General features: G+C 39.9%; 1 protein-coding gene across 11 annotated transcripts in view; it reads left to right on the top strand.

Annotated features, from left to right (window-relative positions):
- ZNF529 (zinc finger protein 529) overlaps nt 1-15,912 on the top strand; it is a 61,579-nt gene that overhangs the window by 39,999 nt on the left and 5,668 nt on the right. For 10 of the 11 annotated variants that reach the window (XM_063657571.1, XM_054462357.2, XM_054462359.2 and 7 more), the window contains 2 exons: nt 9,142-9,235; nt 10,223-10,349. In XM_063657571.1, coding sequence (XP_063513641.1) covers nt 9,142-9,235; nt 10,223-10,349 — 221 coding nt within the window. Of the gene's footprint in view, nt 1-9,141; nt 9,236-10,222; nt 10,350-10,850; nt 10,939-15,912 lie in introns of those variants that run through there. The other variant, XM_054462360.2, reaches the window with a different exon arrangement.

Below are 15,912 nucleotides of genomic sequence, written 5' to 3'. Positions count from 1 at the left end.
TTTAGTTTCTCCTTCATTTTGTTTTTGGTTTTTTTTTTCAACTTTTATTTTCGATTCAGGGGGTACATTTGCAGGTTTGTTAACATGAGTATATTGCATGATGCTGAGATTTGGAGTACAATTGATCTTGTCTTCCAGGTAGTGAACCTAGTACCCAATAGTTTTTCAACTCTTGTTTCTCTCCCTTCCTCCCGCCTCTAGTAGTCGCAGTGTGTATTGTTCCCATATTTATGTCTATCTGTACCCAGTGTTTAGCTCCCACTTAGCAGTGAGAACATGCAGTATTTGATTTTCTTTTTCTGCATTAATGCTTTTAGAATAATGGCCTCAAGCTGCATCCATGTTGCTTCAAAGGACATGATTTTGTTCTTTTTTATGTATGATATTCCATGACATATGTATACCACATTTTCTTTATCCAAGCCACTGTTGAGGGGCACCTAGGTTGATTCTGTGTATTTGCTATTGTGAATAGTGCTGTGATGAACATGAGTGCATGTGTCTTTTTTGTAAAATGATTTATTTTCTTTTGGGTATGTACCCAGTAATGGGATTGCTGAGTCAAATGGTTGTTCTATTTTTAGTTATTTGAGAAATCTCCAAACTGCATCCCACAGTGGCTAAACTAATTTACACTCCCACCAACAGTGTATAAGCATTCCCTTTTCTCTGCAGCCTCACCAACATCTGTTACTTTTGACTTTTTAACAATAATCGCTCTGACTGATATGAGATGGCTAATTCATTGTGGTTTTGATTTGCATTTCTCTGAAGATTAGTGGTGTGGGGCATTTTAAAAAGTATGTTTGTTGGCTGCTTGTATGTCTTTTGAGAAGGGTCTGTTCATATCCTTTACCCACTTTTAGTGGGATTGTTTTCTTCTTGTTGAATTGTTTAAATTCCTTGTAGATTCTGGATATTAGACCTTTGTTAAATGTGTAGTTTGTGAGTATTTTCTCCCATTCTGTAAGTTGTTGTTTACTCTGTTGATAATTTCTTTTGCTGAGCGGAAGCTCTTTAGTTAGGTCTCACTTGTCAATTTTTGTTTTGTTTCAGTTGCTTTTGAGGAATTAGTCATAAATTATCTGCCAAGGCTGATGTTTACAAGGGTATTTCCTAGGTTTTCTTCTGGATTTTTAGTTTTAGTTCTTACATTTAAGCCTTTCATCAAACTTGAGTTAATTTTTGTATATGTTGAAAAGTACAGGTCCAGTTTCATTCTTCTGCATATGCCAGTCATCCCAGCACCATTTATTGAATAGGGAGTCCTTTCCTCATTGCTTATTTTTGTTGACTTTGTCAAAGATCAGTTGGTTGCAGGTGTGTGACTTTCTAGGTCCTCTATTCTATTCCATTGGTCTGTGTGTCTGTTTCTGTACCAACACCATTGCGTTTTGGTTACTGTAGCCTTGTAGTATAGCTTGAAGTCAGGTAGTATGATATAACTAGCATTGTTCTTTTTGCTTAGGATTACCTTGGCTATTCAGGCCCTTTTTGGTTCCATGTGAATTTTAAAATAGCTTTTTCTAGTTCTGTGAAGAATGTCCTTGGTAGTTTGATAGGAATAGCATTGAATCTATAAATTGCCTTGGGCAGTATGGCCATTTTAATGATATTGATTCTTCCTACCATGTTTTTCCATTTGTGTCATCTGATTTCTTTGAGCAGTGTTTTGTGGTTCTCATTGTAGAGATCTTTCACCTCCCTGGTTAGCTGTATTCTTAGGTATGTTATTCTTTTAGTGGCAATTGTAAACAGGATTGTGTTCCTGATTTGGTTCTTGGCTTGACTGTTGTTTCCATCGTCTTACTCTCAATCTCCTTGAAGCTTTGCAGCTGAGTCACCCATAGACAATTTTCTTTTCTTTTTTTTTTTTTTTTGAGACACAGTCTCATTCTGTCGCCCAGGCTGGAGTGCAGTGGTGTGATCTCGGCTCACTGCAACCTCCGCCTCTTGGGTTCACGTGATTTTCCTGCCTCAGCCTCCCGAGTAGCTAGGATTACAGGCGCACACCACCAGGCCCGGCTAATTTTTGGTGTATTTTTAGTAGAGACAGGGTTTCACTATGTTGGCCAGACTGGTCTCGAACTCCTGACCTCATGATCCACCCGCCTCAGCCTCCCAAAGTGCTGGGATTACAGGCGTGAGCCACCGCGCCCAGCACCCATAGACAACTTTCTTAGTCTGTTTGTGCTGCTATAACAAAATACCTGATTTATAAAGAACAGAAATGTATCACAGTTCTGTAGGTTATGAAGTCCAAGATCAAGGCATCATCAGGTTCAATTGTCCTCTTTCAAGGGTGCCTTGATGCTGCATCCTCCAGAAAGGACGTGTGTCCTCACATGCAAAAGGGAGGACAAGGAAGTCTGCATTGAGCCTCTTTTATGAAGGCTGTAATCCCATTCACAAAGGGAGGAGCCCTCATCACCTCTTAAAGGCTCCATCTTCTTTTTTTTTTTTTTTTTTTTTTTTTTTTGGAGACAGAGTGTTGCTCTGTCGCCCAGGCTGGAGGGCACAATATCAGCTCACTGCAAGCTCTGCCTCCCAGGTTCATGCCATTCTCCTGCCTCAGCCTCCCGAGTAGCTGGGACTACAGACGCCTGCCACCATGCCCGGCTATTTTTTTGTATTTTTTTTAGTAGAGACGGGGTTTCACCATGTTAGCCAAGATGGTCTCGATCTCCTGACCTCGTGATCCGCCCACCTCGGCCTCCCAAAGTGCTGGGATTACAGGCATGAGCCACTGCGCCTGGCCAGGCTTCACCTTCTAATACTATCGCATTGGTAACAACTGAATTTTGGAGAGGACATGTTACATTCTGCCCCTGGACCCCCCCTATATTCATGTCTTTCTCACATACAAAATACATTCGTTTCATTCCATTAGCCCCCAAAGTATTAAAACTCATTTCAGCATAAACTTTAAAGTCAACTTAAAGGGCAGAGTCTCATCTAGGTATTATCTAAATCATGTGGTGATTCATCCTGAGGCAAATTGCTCTCTAGTCCTGTACCTGTGAAACCAAACTAGTTATGTGCTTCCAAGCTACAATGGAATAATAATGGAATAAGACAGACATTTCTTTTTTTTTTTTCCCCAGGCTGGAGTGCAATGGTGCGATCTTGGCTCACCGCAACCTCTGCCTCCCGGGTTGAAGCGAGGGAGGCCTACCTCAGCCTCCCAAGTAGCTGGGATTACAGGCATGCACCACCATTCCTGGCTAATTTTTTTGTATTATTAGTAGAAACGGGGTTTCTCCATGTTGGTCAGGCTGGTCTTGAACTCCCGACCTCAGGTGATCCGCCTGCCTCGGCCTCCCAGAGTGCTGAGATTATAGGCATGAGCCACTGTACCCGGGCCAGGACAGACATTTCTACTCCAAAACAGATAAATAAGAAAGTATGGGTCACTGGTCTCAAGTAGGTCCAAAACTGAACAGGGCAAACAACAATAGACCTTTAGCCTGGAGAATAATCATCTTTGACTCCTTGTCACATATTCCAGACACACTGGGATGGGGGTTGGACCCCAAAGGCCCGAAGGGACCCTGCCACCATGGCTTTGGTGTGCACAGTTCATACTGCAGCTCTCATGGGTTGGAGTCAGGTGCCACTGGCTCTCCCAGGCCCATGTTGCATGCTGCTGGCTCTACAGGTCTAGGGTTTGGGGAGTGGCACAGCCTCTATGACTCCACTGGACAATGCCCTAGTGGGGACTGTCTGCAGTGGCTCTGCCTCTAGTAGGTCTCTGTCTAGGCCCTGAGGCTCTCCAAGGAATCGCATGCCTGTAATCCCATCTATTTGGGAGGCTGAGGCAAGAGAATTGCTTGAGCCTGGGAGAGGCGGAGGTTGCAGTGAGCCAAGATCGCACCACTGCACTCCAGCTTGGGCAATACAGTGAGACTCTGTCTCAAAAAAGAAAAAAAAAAGAAATCTCTTTGAAGGATGCCATGCTTCCACATCCTGTGCACTCTGCACACTTGCAAAATCAGCACCATGCGGATGCTGAGGTTCACCACTTTGCCCTCCAGAGCAGGGACTAAACTGCACCTGAGCCCACTGGAGCCACAACTACGGCAGCCAAGGAGCACTGTGCCAGGATGTGGAGAGCAGAGACTTGAGGCAGCCCCGGGCAGCCCAAAGTTCCATGAGTGTTCTAGGCCCTTCCCTTGAAACCATCCTGCCTTCAAAGCCCTCGCACTGTGGACCTGTGATGGGAGGAGCAGCCTTGAAGCTCTCTGAAGTGCCATTGGGTTCATTCTCCTTTTGTCATGATGAAAACACCTGGCTTCTTTCTAGCCACACTCTGATCAGAAGGTTACTTGGTCACACACTTGGTTTACTTTCCTAAATACCTTTTTATTTACATGCTCAGGCTGAGAATTTTCAAATCTCTATGTTTTGCTTCCGTGTTATAAATCCCATCTTTGTATTGTTTCTTCTCACATTTTACTCTGAGTAGTTAAGAGAAGCCGAGCAGCACCCTGAACACTTTGCTGCTTAGAGATTTATTCTGCCAAATATCTTACTTCAGAAACAGCTTCTGATTTATATTGGCTTAATTCAAGTGAGATAGAGAAATTTACTCCTATGTAACTCTTATTTCCTTTCATCTTCTCTTATAGTAATATTGGTCTTCACATTACATCTACAGATGTTTCGAACTCAACCAACCGTTGTTGTAATTTTTACCTTATATAAATCTATGTTTTAAAAAAAATGAGAAGAAAGGAGAACCTTTATACATTTATAACTTTTATTTTATCAATCTGATTTCTCTCTTTGGGTTCTCCTCATTTGGTCCAGATAGATTCGAGTTACCATCTGGATTCATTTCCTTAGCCCAGTACAACTTTGCTTTCCCCTGCCTTCTTTGTGTTATTATTGGCAAATATATTACATTTCTGTATGTTATGGGCCCAATAATACATAAATACACGTTTCATAAAATTTGTATATCAGTTAAGAGGAGAAGAGATACATATATATACTGTCTTTTATAATTACATAAAATTGCCTTGCTTCTCTTTTTTTTTTTTTTTTTTGAGACAGAGTTTCGCTCTTGTTGCGCAGGCTGGAGTGCAATGGCGTGATCTCGGCTCACTGCAACCTCTGCCTCCCGGGTTCATGTGATTCTTCTGCCTCAGCCTCCCGAGTAGCTGAGATTACAGGCATGTGTCACCACACCCAGCTAATTTTTTATTTTTAGTAGAGACCAGATTTCTCCACATTGATCAGGCTGGTCTCGAACTCCCAACGTCAGGTGATCCTCCCGCCGCAGCCTCTCAAAGTGCTGGAATTACAGGTGTGAGCCAACGCACCTGGCCACTTCTCTTTTTTCATATGGATTTGTATTACTGCCTGGGATCACCTGTTTTCAGCCTAAAGAGCTTCCTTGAGTACTTTTTAAGGTCAGTCAGCTAGCAATAAATTCAGTTTTTATCTGGAAATGTCTTTTCATCTTAAGTTTTGAAATGTTCTTAAGTTTTGAAGTGTAGGTTTGCTGCATAAGGATAACCACCCCCCTCTGTTTTACTGATATATAATTGACACATACATATATGTATACACACACATACAAACACACTTTTATCTGTCCACCCATTGATGGACACTTAGGTTTCCATACCTTGGTTACTATGAATAATGTGGCCATGAAAAGGACTGCAAATATCTCTTCAAGTTACTAACTTTGGCCATGCGTGGTGGCTCACGCCTGTAATTCCAGCACTTTGGGAGGCCAAGATGGGTGGATCACGAGCTCAGGAGTTTGAGACCAGCCTGGCCAACATGGTGAAACCCCGGCTCTACTAAAAATACAAAGCTTAGCCGGGCATGGTGCCACACGCCTGTAATCCCAGCTACTCAGGAGGCTGAGACAGGAGAATTGCTTGAACCCAGGAGGCAGAGGTTGCAGTGAACCGAGATTGCGGCACTGCGCTCCACTGTGGGTGAAAGAGCGAGACTGTCTCGGTGCAGGGGGAAATAAGTTATTGACTTCATTTCTTTTGGCTGTATAGCCAGAAGCAGGATTGCTGGAGTGTATGGTTGTCCTATTTTTAAGTTTTTGAGGAACCTCCATACTCTTTTTCAGAAGGATTGTACTAATTTACATCCCTGACAGTGTACAAGGCTTCCCTTTTTTCCATATCCTTGTCAACATTTTTTTTCTTTCTTGTCTTTTTGATAACAGCAGTCTTATCAGGTGTGAGGTGATATTTCATTGTGGCTTTGATTTGCATTTCCCTGATGTTTAGTGATATTGAGCACCTTTTTATATACCTGTTGACCATTTGTATATCTTCTTCGCAAAAATGTCTATCAGGTTCTTTCCTTATTTTTTAATTGGATTTTTTTTTTTTTTTTTTTGCTATTGAGTTGAATGAATTTCTTATATATTTAGATATTAACCCCTTGTCAGATATATAATTTGCACATATTTTCTCCCATGCTGTAGAATGTCATTTCACTTTTTAAATTGTTTCCTTTATTTTGTAAAAGCTTTTTAATTTTATTTGGTGCCATTTCTTTGTTTTTGCTTTTGTTTCTGGTGCTTTTGGTGTTATATTTTTAAAAATCATCGCAAGACCAATGTCAAGAGTTTCACTATGTTTTCTTCTAGGATTTTTATAGTTTCAGGCATTATATTTAAGACTTTAATCCATTTTGAGTTAATTTTTGTAAGTGGTGTGAGGTAGGGGGTCACTTCATTTTTTTACATGTTGATAGATTTAGGATTCTGGGTTGAAGGATTTTGTGTGTGTGAGTACTTTGTATATATCATCCCACTGCTTTCTGGCCTTCATTTTTTTCTGATGAGAAATCAGCAGTTAATACTTTTGTATTAGTTTCACTTCTAGCCTGCAGTTTCCTTTTAGTGCTTTCAAGATTTTCTCCATTTCTTTCTTTGGATTTCAGTGCTTTTATAATGATGCATCTATGTTTGGATCTCTATGCATTTATCCTGCTTGGTGTTTGTTGAGCTTCCTGGATGTGCAGTTTAATGATTTTCAGTAAGTTTGGGGATTTTAAATCCATTATTTCTTTGTAAATTTTAAATCCTTTTTTTCTCTCTCACCTCTCTTCTGGTACTCCTGTTTATATCAGTGTGGTTAATGGGGTCCCACATTTCTCTGAGATGTTAATTTGTCTTGTTTTCTCTCTGTTCATCATATTACACCATTGCTATTAATCTGTCTTCAACTTTGCTAATACTTCTGCCAGTTCATATCTACTATTGAGTCCTTCTAGTGAAAATTTCATTTCAGTTATTATACTTTGTAACTTCAGAATTTCCATGTTTCTTTTTAGTAATTTTTATCTCTGTTGATATTCTCCTTTTGATGCAACATTATGATCATACCTACATTTACTTCTTTATGGTTTCCTTTGTCTACTTGAATATGTATTATAATGTATAATTTGAAGTCTTTGCCTGTTTATAACTTGAAGTCTTTGCCTGTTAAATCTGGTTGCTCTTACAAGCAGTTTCTGTTGTGGGCTTCTTTTCCAGTGTGTGAATCATACTTTCCTGTTTCTTTGCCTGTCTCTTGTTTGTGGAAAGTGGACATTATAGACTATTGTTGGAACTCCAGTACTTTTGTCCACACCCTCTGCCTCAGGGCTTGTTATTGGTACTTGCTTATTTACTTGCTTAGTGACTGTGATATGGTTTGGCTCTTGTATCTCCACCCGAGACTCACCTTGAATTGTAATAATCCCCACATGTCAAGGGCAGGACCAGGTGGAGATAATTGAATCATGGGGGTGGTTTCCCCCATACTGTTCTTGTAATAGTGAGTGAGTTCTCACAAGATCTGATGGTTTTATAAGGGGCTTCCCCCTTAGCTCGCCTCTCATTCTGTCTCCTACCACCCTGTGAAGAGGTGCCTTCTGCCATGATTGTAAGTTTCCTGAGGCCTCCCCAGCCATGCAGAACTGTGAGTCAATTAAGCCTCTTTCCTTTGTAAATTACCTAGTCTTGGGTATATTCTTATAGCAGCATGAGAATGGACTCTCTGGATCTGGATTATTTTAGTGAAGTCTATTCCCACCATGTTGTAAAATCTCTGATGTTGCTCATTGGGAGTACAGCCTTGCCTACTTCTACAGACAGCATTAGATGATAGTGGTTTTGACTGGGCTGTCTTTGAGCATCTCCCTGACCACCCCCAGCTGTTAAGCACCACTAGTTGCAACTTATGGCAGTATTGCTTTCATAAGTGCCCTGGAGTATACATTGCTTCACAGGCTAATGTAATCAAACTGGGGCTTTTTTGAGGTCAGTGTTTGAGATTTGTTCTGACAATAGAATGTCTTCCCAGGTGTCTCTCAGTTTCTGTCTGGCAAACAAGCCACCCTACAGTATAACATACATCTCTAATCTATCAACCTCCTCCCAATTGCCCTTCACCAAAATTTTCAGTTTTTGACATTGCCCTTAGGTTTAAACTTCTCCACATTCTGTTGCAAGTCAATTCAGTTCCTTTGAGAAGCAATACAGAACTCTCTGTTCTATGGCCTACTTCTCCCCCTGGACAAAATCTCAGAGCCACCATTCTACTGCTGGAGGTTCGGACAAAGGCATGCATCTCTCTGAGTGATTCCCCTGCTTTAGGAGCTGAGTGCTTGGTAGATGGCAGATGGGGCAGCAGCCAGGTCTCCCTGGCTTGCCTGTTTGGGCATGGAACACCTGCCCCGGGAGCCAGGACACAACAGTTGGAACCTCAGTATGCTCAGCAGTACCACATCCAAGTTAAAGCCTACATTTCATGTTTTGGGGCTAGGCAGAGGAAGGGAGTCCTCATTCTTCAGCTGTGCAACAGGTAACTGGGGCAGAGTGAAAAGTGATGATGTCTTACCCCACCTAGGAAGATAGCTATCCGACTGGGGCAAGGGTTGAGAAGTGGTGAAGAAGCACCATGCCCTTGGCTATCCTGTCTGGAGTGGAGTCTTTCTCACCAAGATAGAATGGACAATGGAGGGCTCAGGTTTGGTTCACGGAGTCTAGACTCTCAGAGTTCTTAACATGTTTTTTGAGATTTTCTTAAACTAATGTTTCTTCATTTGCTGTACATTCCTAGCACCATTTCCAGAGACTTTAAATGGTGGTTCTTTCTTAAAAAATAATGTTTACAGTTTCATTGGGGATCATGTCCATGGAGCTCCTCATGCTGTCATGCCAGAAGTGGAATTCCCTGACCAATTCTTTACAGTTCTAACCATGGACCATGTAAGTTAACTATTTCTCTTTTCTTTGTGATATTTCCTTTTTCTGATTCTTCCTACCAAACACCTCTGTCAAAGAACCTGTACCACAACCCCATACTTCTTCGCTTTCTAGTAAGGGCTGGAGTCTAACAGCACAGTGTCCCTCCTGTGTGCCTCTATTCCCCAAAGAATGTTCAACACTCCTATGTGTCCAGTCCTTTGTCAAGAGCAGATATAAAGCAAAAGTTGAATCCCTAGACTTTTCCTTGTCGTATTCTTGGATAGGGAAAAAGCAGATGGATCTGTTTGATAATTGGGCATACTCTGACCTTCTCCACAGACTTGAGTTTCCAGGTAGATTGATTTGATGTTGAATGGCCTCAAGTCATACAAAATGATGATGATTGTAGACGCAGAATTGGAGAAGACCTTGTCTAACCTAAATGTTGGAATATAATTAAGGCTATTATATTTTTAACAAGAAAACTACTCTGTAGCCACTAAAAAACACTAAAAACTTTATCGCTAGAAGTAATAATTCTTATTATATAATGTGAAATAATATGTCACATAGTAATGAACTTGGAGCTACAAGAAATCTTTAATTTTGTTCATACCCCGTTTTCAAAGTTAGATATTTTTCTCCTGTACAGGGGAATGACGGTATAGAAACTTACCTTTATTGATGATTCATGAGGCAGGCACATAGCATGAAATGTGCTTGTATATAGTACTTCTTTTAATTTGTAAACTGGTTATTAATTTCCAGACATGGTTGGCTAAATAAGAGATCCCATAAGTATGCAGAAAGATTTCAGTGGATCAAAGGGAGTCTTGAAAGATGATAGTCTGGTTTGGAAGCACTAATTTCCTTACTTCCCATGTCACAGTCTTCTTTTGGCCTCCTTGTTTACTGTCCAATCCCCTTGCTATAAGGCAATTCCTCTTGTCTTTTTCTCAAAAATATTTCCTTAAATTTTACCTGTAATGTACGGGTTTGTTGTTTCAGGAACTGGTGACACTCAGGGATGTGGTCATCAACTTCTCTCAGGAGGAATGGGAATATCTGGATTCTGCTCAGAGGAACTTGTACTGGGATGTGATGATGGAGAACTACAGCAACTTACTCTCACTGGGTAAATTTATCTGCCTCAAATAACTTAGAATATACTCTCTAGACGATCAGCTGATATTCAATGAACTCAAGGCTATCTATGTTTTGTTTTGTTTTCGAGATGGAGTCTCACTCTTTCACCCAGGCTGGAGTGCAGTGACATGATCTTGGCTCACTGCAACCTCTGCCTCCTGGGTTCAAGCGATTCTCCTGCCTCAGCCTCCTGAGTAGCTGGGATTACAGGTGCCCGCCACTATACCCATCTAATTTTTTGTATTTTTAGTAAAGGCAGGGTTTCACTATGTTGGCCAGGCTGGTCTTGAACTCCTGACCTTGTGATTCGCCCACCTCGGCCTCCCAGAGTGTTGGGATTACAGGCGTGAGCCACTGCGCTGGCCTCAAGGCTATGTTTTAAGAAACTAGGTGAACTTCTGATTTCAAAGGCATGTTTTCAGTATTGTTGTGTTGCAAATGACATCTCCATTAGTCTTTTACATTCTTCATGATATTCTTACCTTCTCAGGCCCTTCGTATACTTTCTACCTTCTTTGATACCAAGGAGCTGGATTTGACTTATGGGACACATACAGCATATCATTGAGACATTACAGGTTGAGTATCCCTTATCCAGAATACTTGGGATGAGAGTGTTTTGGATTTGGGATTTTTTTTCAGATTTTGGAATATCTGCATATACATAATGAGATATCTTAGGGATGGAACCCAAATTGAAACACAAAATTCATTTATGTTCCATGTACACTTTATACACATAGACTGAAGGTAATTTTATACAATGTTTTTAATAGTTTTGTGCATGAAACAAAGTTTATGTTAAGTAGTTACGTGTATTTCACTTGTAGCATCATGTCAGTGCTCAAAAAGTTTAGGATTTTGTAGCTGAATTTCAGATTGTAGATTAGGGATGTACAACCTGTACATTGTGTTTGAGGTCAGAATTGCTATAAATACTTTATATTCTTACCTGCCTTCTGGGAGAACTTTTAACATACTGTGTGTCCTGATTTGTTATGATCGTTAAAAGAATCTCTACAACTTATATATTGATGGATTGATAAAGAGTTCATATTCATTTCCTCCCACCTGCTTTATGGCTAAAGAACTTCGCATTTAACATTAAATTAGTATTCCACCAAGGACCTTTTAATAGCTCAGAAAGTTACTAACTTTCTTCTCAGCTTCCACAGTTCTTGCCTTCTACTTGGCCCCGTCCTAAGCACTTTACATAATTGACTCTCGGCTGGGCGTGGTGGCTCATGCCTGTAATCCCAGCACTTTGGGAGGCCGAGGTGGGTGGACTGCCTGAGCTCAGGAGTTCGCGACCAGCCTGGGCAACACGGTGAAATCCCATCTCTACTAAAATACAAAAAAATTAGCCAGGCATGGTGGCATGTGCCTGTAGTCCCAGCTACTCAGGAGGCTGAGGCAGCAGAATTGCTTGAACCTGCTTGAACTCGGGAGGTGGAGGTTGCAGTGAGCCGAGATTGCGCCACTGCACTCCAGCCTGGGCAACAGGGGAAGACTCCATCTCATAAAAAAAGGACTTGTTTAATTCTTACAATAACTCTGTGATATAAGTGCTATTTGTATTATTGTTGTACAGAAGAGGTTGCTTACAACAGAGAGTATTTAGGTACTTCTGCAAGGCTACACAGCCACTTAATTGCAGAGGTAGGCTTTCTACCCAGGCAATCTGGCACCAAAGACAATAATTTTTAACTGTTATACTGCTTCTCCAGACGGAATTAGTATGGGTTTAAATAACATAAGAGCTTTCTTTGCCTGTCTAGTCTCTTTATACTTGATAATTCTGTGGTTACTCTAAGGTGAATGTTTTTCCAGTTCCCTCACATTTCTCTTTTCTGACATCTTTATCAATATAATTTTGATTTTATTTAGTAAAACTTTAGCCAATTCTCAAAGCTGTATTTTAAAAATTGGCCATAATAAAAAATATATTGTTACATTTCTTTGTTGGAAGCAGTCTTCCATTTCTAATCCAATTGGGATCACCTTACTGCAGGAAGGGAAGTTGCTCTATAGAGTTTATGGGATGTGAAAGAAGACAGGGCCAGGTAAGTGATGGCCAATGAGTGATAGAAAGTCATTGCCAAAGCACAAAGCCCATCTGGTCCAGGAGGGAGATTAGCCCCTGTGATTCTGTTGGGAAAATCCCTTCAAAAGCCTGTGGGTTTTTATTTTGATGTTGTTGTTGTTGTTGTTTTATTTATTTTTTTGAGACAGAGTCTCGCTCTGTCACCCAGGCTGGAGTGCAGTGGCGCAATCTCAGCTCGCTGCAACCTCCGTCTCCTGGGTTCATGCCATTCTGTCTCAGCCTCCTGCGTAGCTGGGACTACAGGCGCACGCCACCACGCCCGGCTAATTTTTTGTATTTTTAGTAGAGACGGGGTATCACCGTGTTAGCCAGGATGGTCTCGATCTCCTGACCTCGTGATCTCCCTGCCTTGGCCTCCCAAAGTGGTGGGATTACAGGTGTGAGCCACTGCACCCAGCCCAGACGGTGTTTTTTGTTTGTTTGTTTTAAAAAAACAAACAAAAGCCTGGCACTTGGAGGAAATTAAGATCTTCAATGCCCCCAACTGTTTTCCAGTTCATCTTGTATGTAGACTTATGTATGTATATATTGACCAAAAAAAAATGCTCATTCACATCCTCAATATTTATTCAGTGTCTACATTGAGACAGATATCAGTACAATGGTGAACAAGACCAATACAGAACCTGCTCTCATGGAATTGACATACTAGTTCTTGAGATGTATAATAAACAAGTAAACAAATAAGTAGAGAATATATATAGTGATATGTGTAAGAATAAAGGGATAGCGTATGATGGAGAAAGAGCTAATTCAGACAGTGTGGTCAGAAACCAATCTCTCTGGTCTTAATTTGGCATTTTATAGATACACAGTTCCTTTTCAGTGATTCACCTAATGTTTTTGCAAGTGGAAGTCCTTATTGGAATCAATGTGTTTCAATTTGTCATTCCTTTTATATATTAGTTGCTGTCATGTTCTTTGGTAAACTTTTGTAATTCTAATAGGAAAGGCAAAGAGGCTTTTTTTATTATATGTCTTTTATATTACTGTAAGTAAGTAGCCACCTCAAATGGTGCAGTAGAAATTTTCATACCTTCTATTAAGTCTCATTATGTGTATTGATTTTATTGGTTCAGTATACATTAGCCCACCAGAGTCTGATTTTTGATGTCCAGCTGTATGAATATTGGATGAAATTTTGATATACTGATACCATGTTTCTTATGGTGATTTCTGGGTGCTTTGGCTTTATCCTTTAACCTTTGAATTTATTCTCACTTTTTGTCAAAAGCTTATCCAAGGCTCATTCCATACGCTCCCTATCCCAGACCTAGCATTGAATTGGATATGAGTGCATTTTTCTGGTTTGTTTAGTTTGGCATGTTTCTGTACATAAACTTTTTTCCCCTCATTTGACTCTTGAATTGTCAAAATGGTGGCACTTTAGCTCCCTCAAGCTATTTTTGTGTCCCTTTGACGTGACCCACTGTTGTAAAACTTTTTTCTTTCTGGCAAAACATTACAGGGTACATCTCATACCTCCCCTGGTCCAGATCATGATTCAGGTCTTTGTTCTACGATTCCTGGTTTATTATCTGGTTTATTTCAATAAGGACAATAAGGCATGGTTATGATTTTTCTGTTTCATGGAGTGAGTGTTTGAAAATTTTATCTCACTCCAGGAATTTGTTTTTTTCCAACTATTGTTGCTTTTTGGGTTGGTTTTAAATATCCCTTTACCAAGAAATCCATTCATTAATCTACATTTTCAGCTTTATTAGCATAGGAGTCTTATAACATTTTGTGTATGTTTTCATCACATTGTGATTGTTTGCTAATTTCTCACCTTTAGGTCACTGTTCTTTTATCTTTAGTAGGATATATACATTGGTTATTTTTACTTTTTTTTAAAAAAGCATTTAAGTTTTTACTTTTTATCAGACAAATGTATTTGTGTTCCATAGATGTCAGTTAGAAATGTTTTCAACATCATGGTTCTCTACAAACTTTGTGATTTCAATTACATTTCCACATTGACTCAACAGTTATTTATTTAGTAGCGAGCTTCTTTTTTTTTTTTCTTTTTTTTTTTTTTCAAGACACAGTCTCACTCTGTGCCCAGCCTGGAGTGCAGTGGCGCAATCTCAGCTCACTGCAACCTCCATCTCCCAGGTTTGAATGATTCTCCTGCCTCAGCCTCCCAAGTAGCTGGGATTACAGGCATGTGCCGCCATGCCCAGCTAAGTTTTTTTGTATTTTTAATAGAGACGGGGTTTCACCATGTTGGCCAGGCTGTTCTGTAACTACTGACCTCAAGTGATCTACCCACCTTGGCCTCTCAAAATGCTGGGATTACAGATGTTACAGCCACTGCACCCAGCCTAGTAGAGAGCTTCTTTATTTCTAACTGAAACTACTTTTGATTTACTGATACTGGCACTCAAATCTGGTTTTAATGTTTTTGTCAGATATTGATGCCTGTATTATTTCATCTTATACATAATTAAGTCACAGAAAATTATTCTTGCCCTTTATCATGCAGTGTTTATGTATCACTCTGAGTTTTCCTCAGGCATTCCCTTCTCTCATTGTTGGCCTCCAGATGATGTCCATAAATCCTTTGTTACAAAGTGCCTTCCAATCTTGTCTACCTAGACCACCTTCTTCATATGATTCTGTTAGCATATTCTCCTTTTCACTCATAAGCCCTTGCTCAGAATTGTGTAAGTCTAACAGTAGTTATAATTATATTCAGGTATTATTTTAATATCTGAAATATATTTTTGGGAAGTACAGCATTAGTTGACTTTCGCTATAAGAAAATGGAAAGGAATATCTGTAAAAGAACATAAAAGAAAAAATAGAGGAAGGTTTTAGGAGGACAGCGGAGTAAATGTAAATATGCTATTGAAGAGAAGTAAATAACACATCTCATCTTGATTGTATTTCTTCATTCCACATGTCAATCATGGCTCTGCATAGGAGGGAGTAAGTAATAGTGGTGGACAATATGTGTAAGTGGAGAAGCAGTTGGAAAATAAATACATATGAATGTTTGCCATATTTATGTATCTTACTGTATTATAAATATACATATGTAATCACTAATACAATGTGAGGGTTGGGAGGCATTGATAACTGGCATTATTCTTATAGTTACATAATTATTTTGATAATTGTTGTTTTCTAGTGACTTATCTTTGTATATATACTTTTATTTTTATTTAGATTCATTCATACAGTGAATTACTTTTCCTCTAATTAATTATCATATACTATGTCCTTAGGGCTTGTTATACATTGGCACATGAAAATTTATCACATTTGTCCTTGTGGAATTTAAGAAATAAGGAAGTAAATGGTGTAAGAGAAAAGTACTGAATACACTTTATTCAGTATATGAGGGTAAGGCACTAGATATGGGATTAGAAACAGAAATGAAGTTATTTAGGGTGAACTAATATGCCCTTTCTGAGGGTATCTTGAGACCTTGAAAAGAAGCTGG

Source organism: Pongo pygmaeus, chromosome 20, assembly GCF_028885625.2.
Source record: "Pongo pygmaeus isolate AG05252 chromosome 20, NHGRI_mPonPyg2-v2.0_pri, whole genome shotgun sequence".
NCBI lineage: Eukaryota > Metazoa > Chordata > Mammalia > Primates > Hominidae > Pongo > Pongo pygmaeus.
This window is presented reverse-complemented; position numbering and strand designations above follow the sequence as displayed.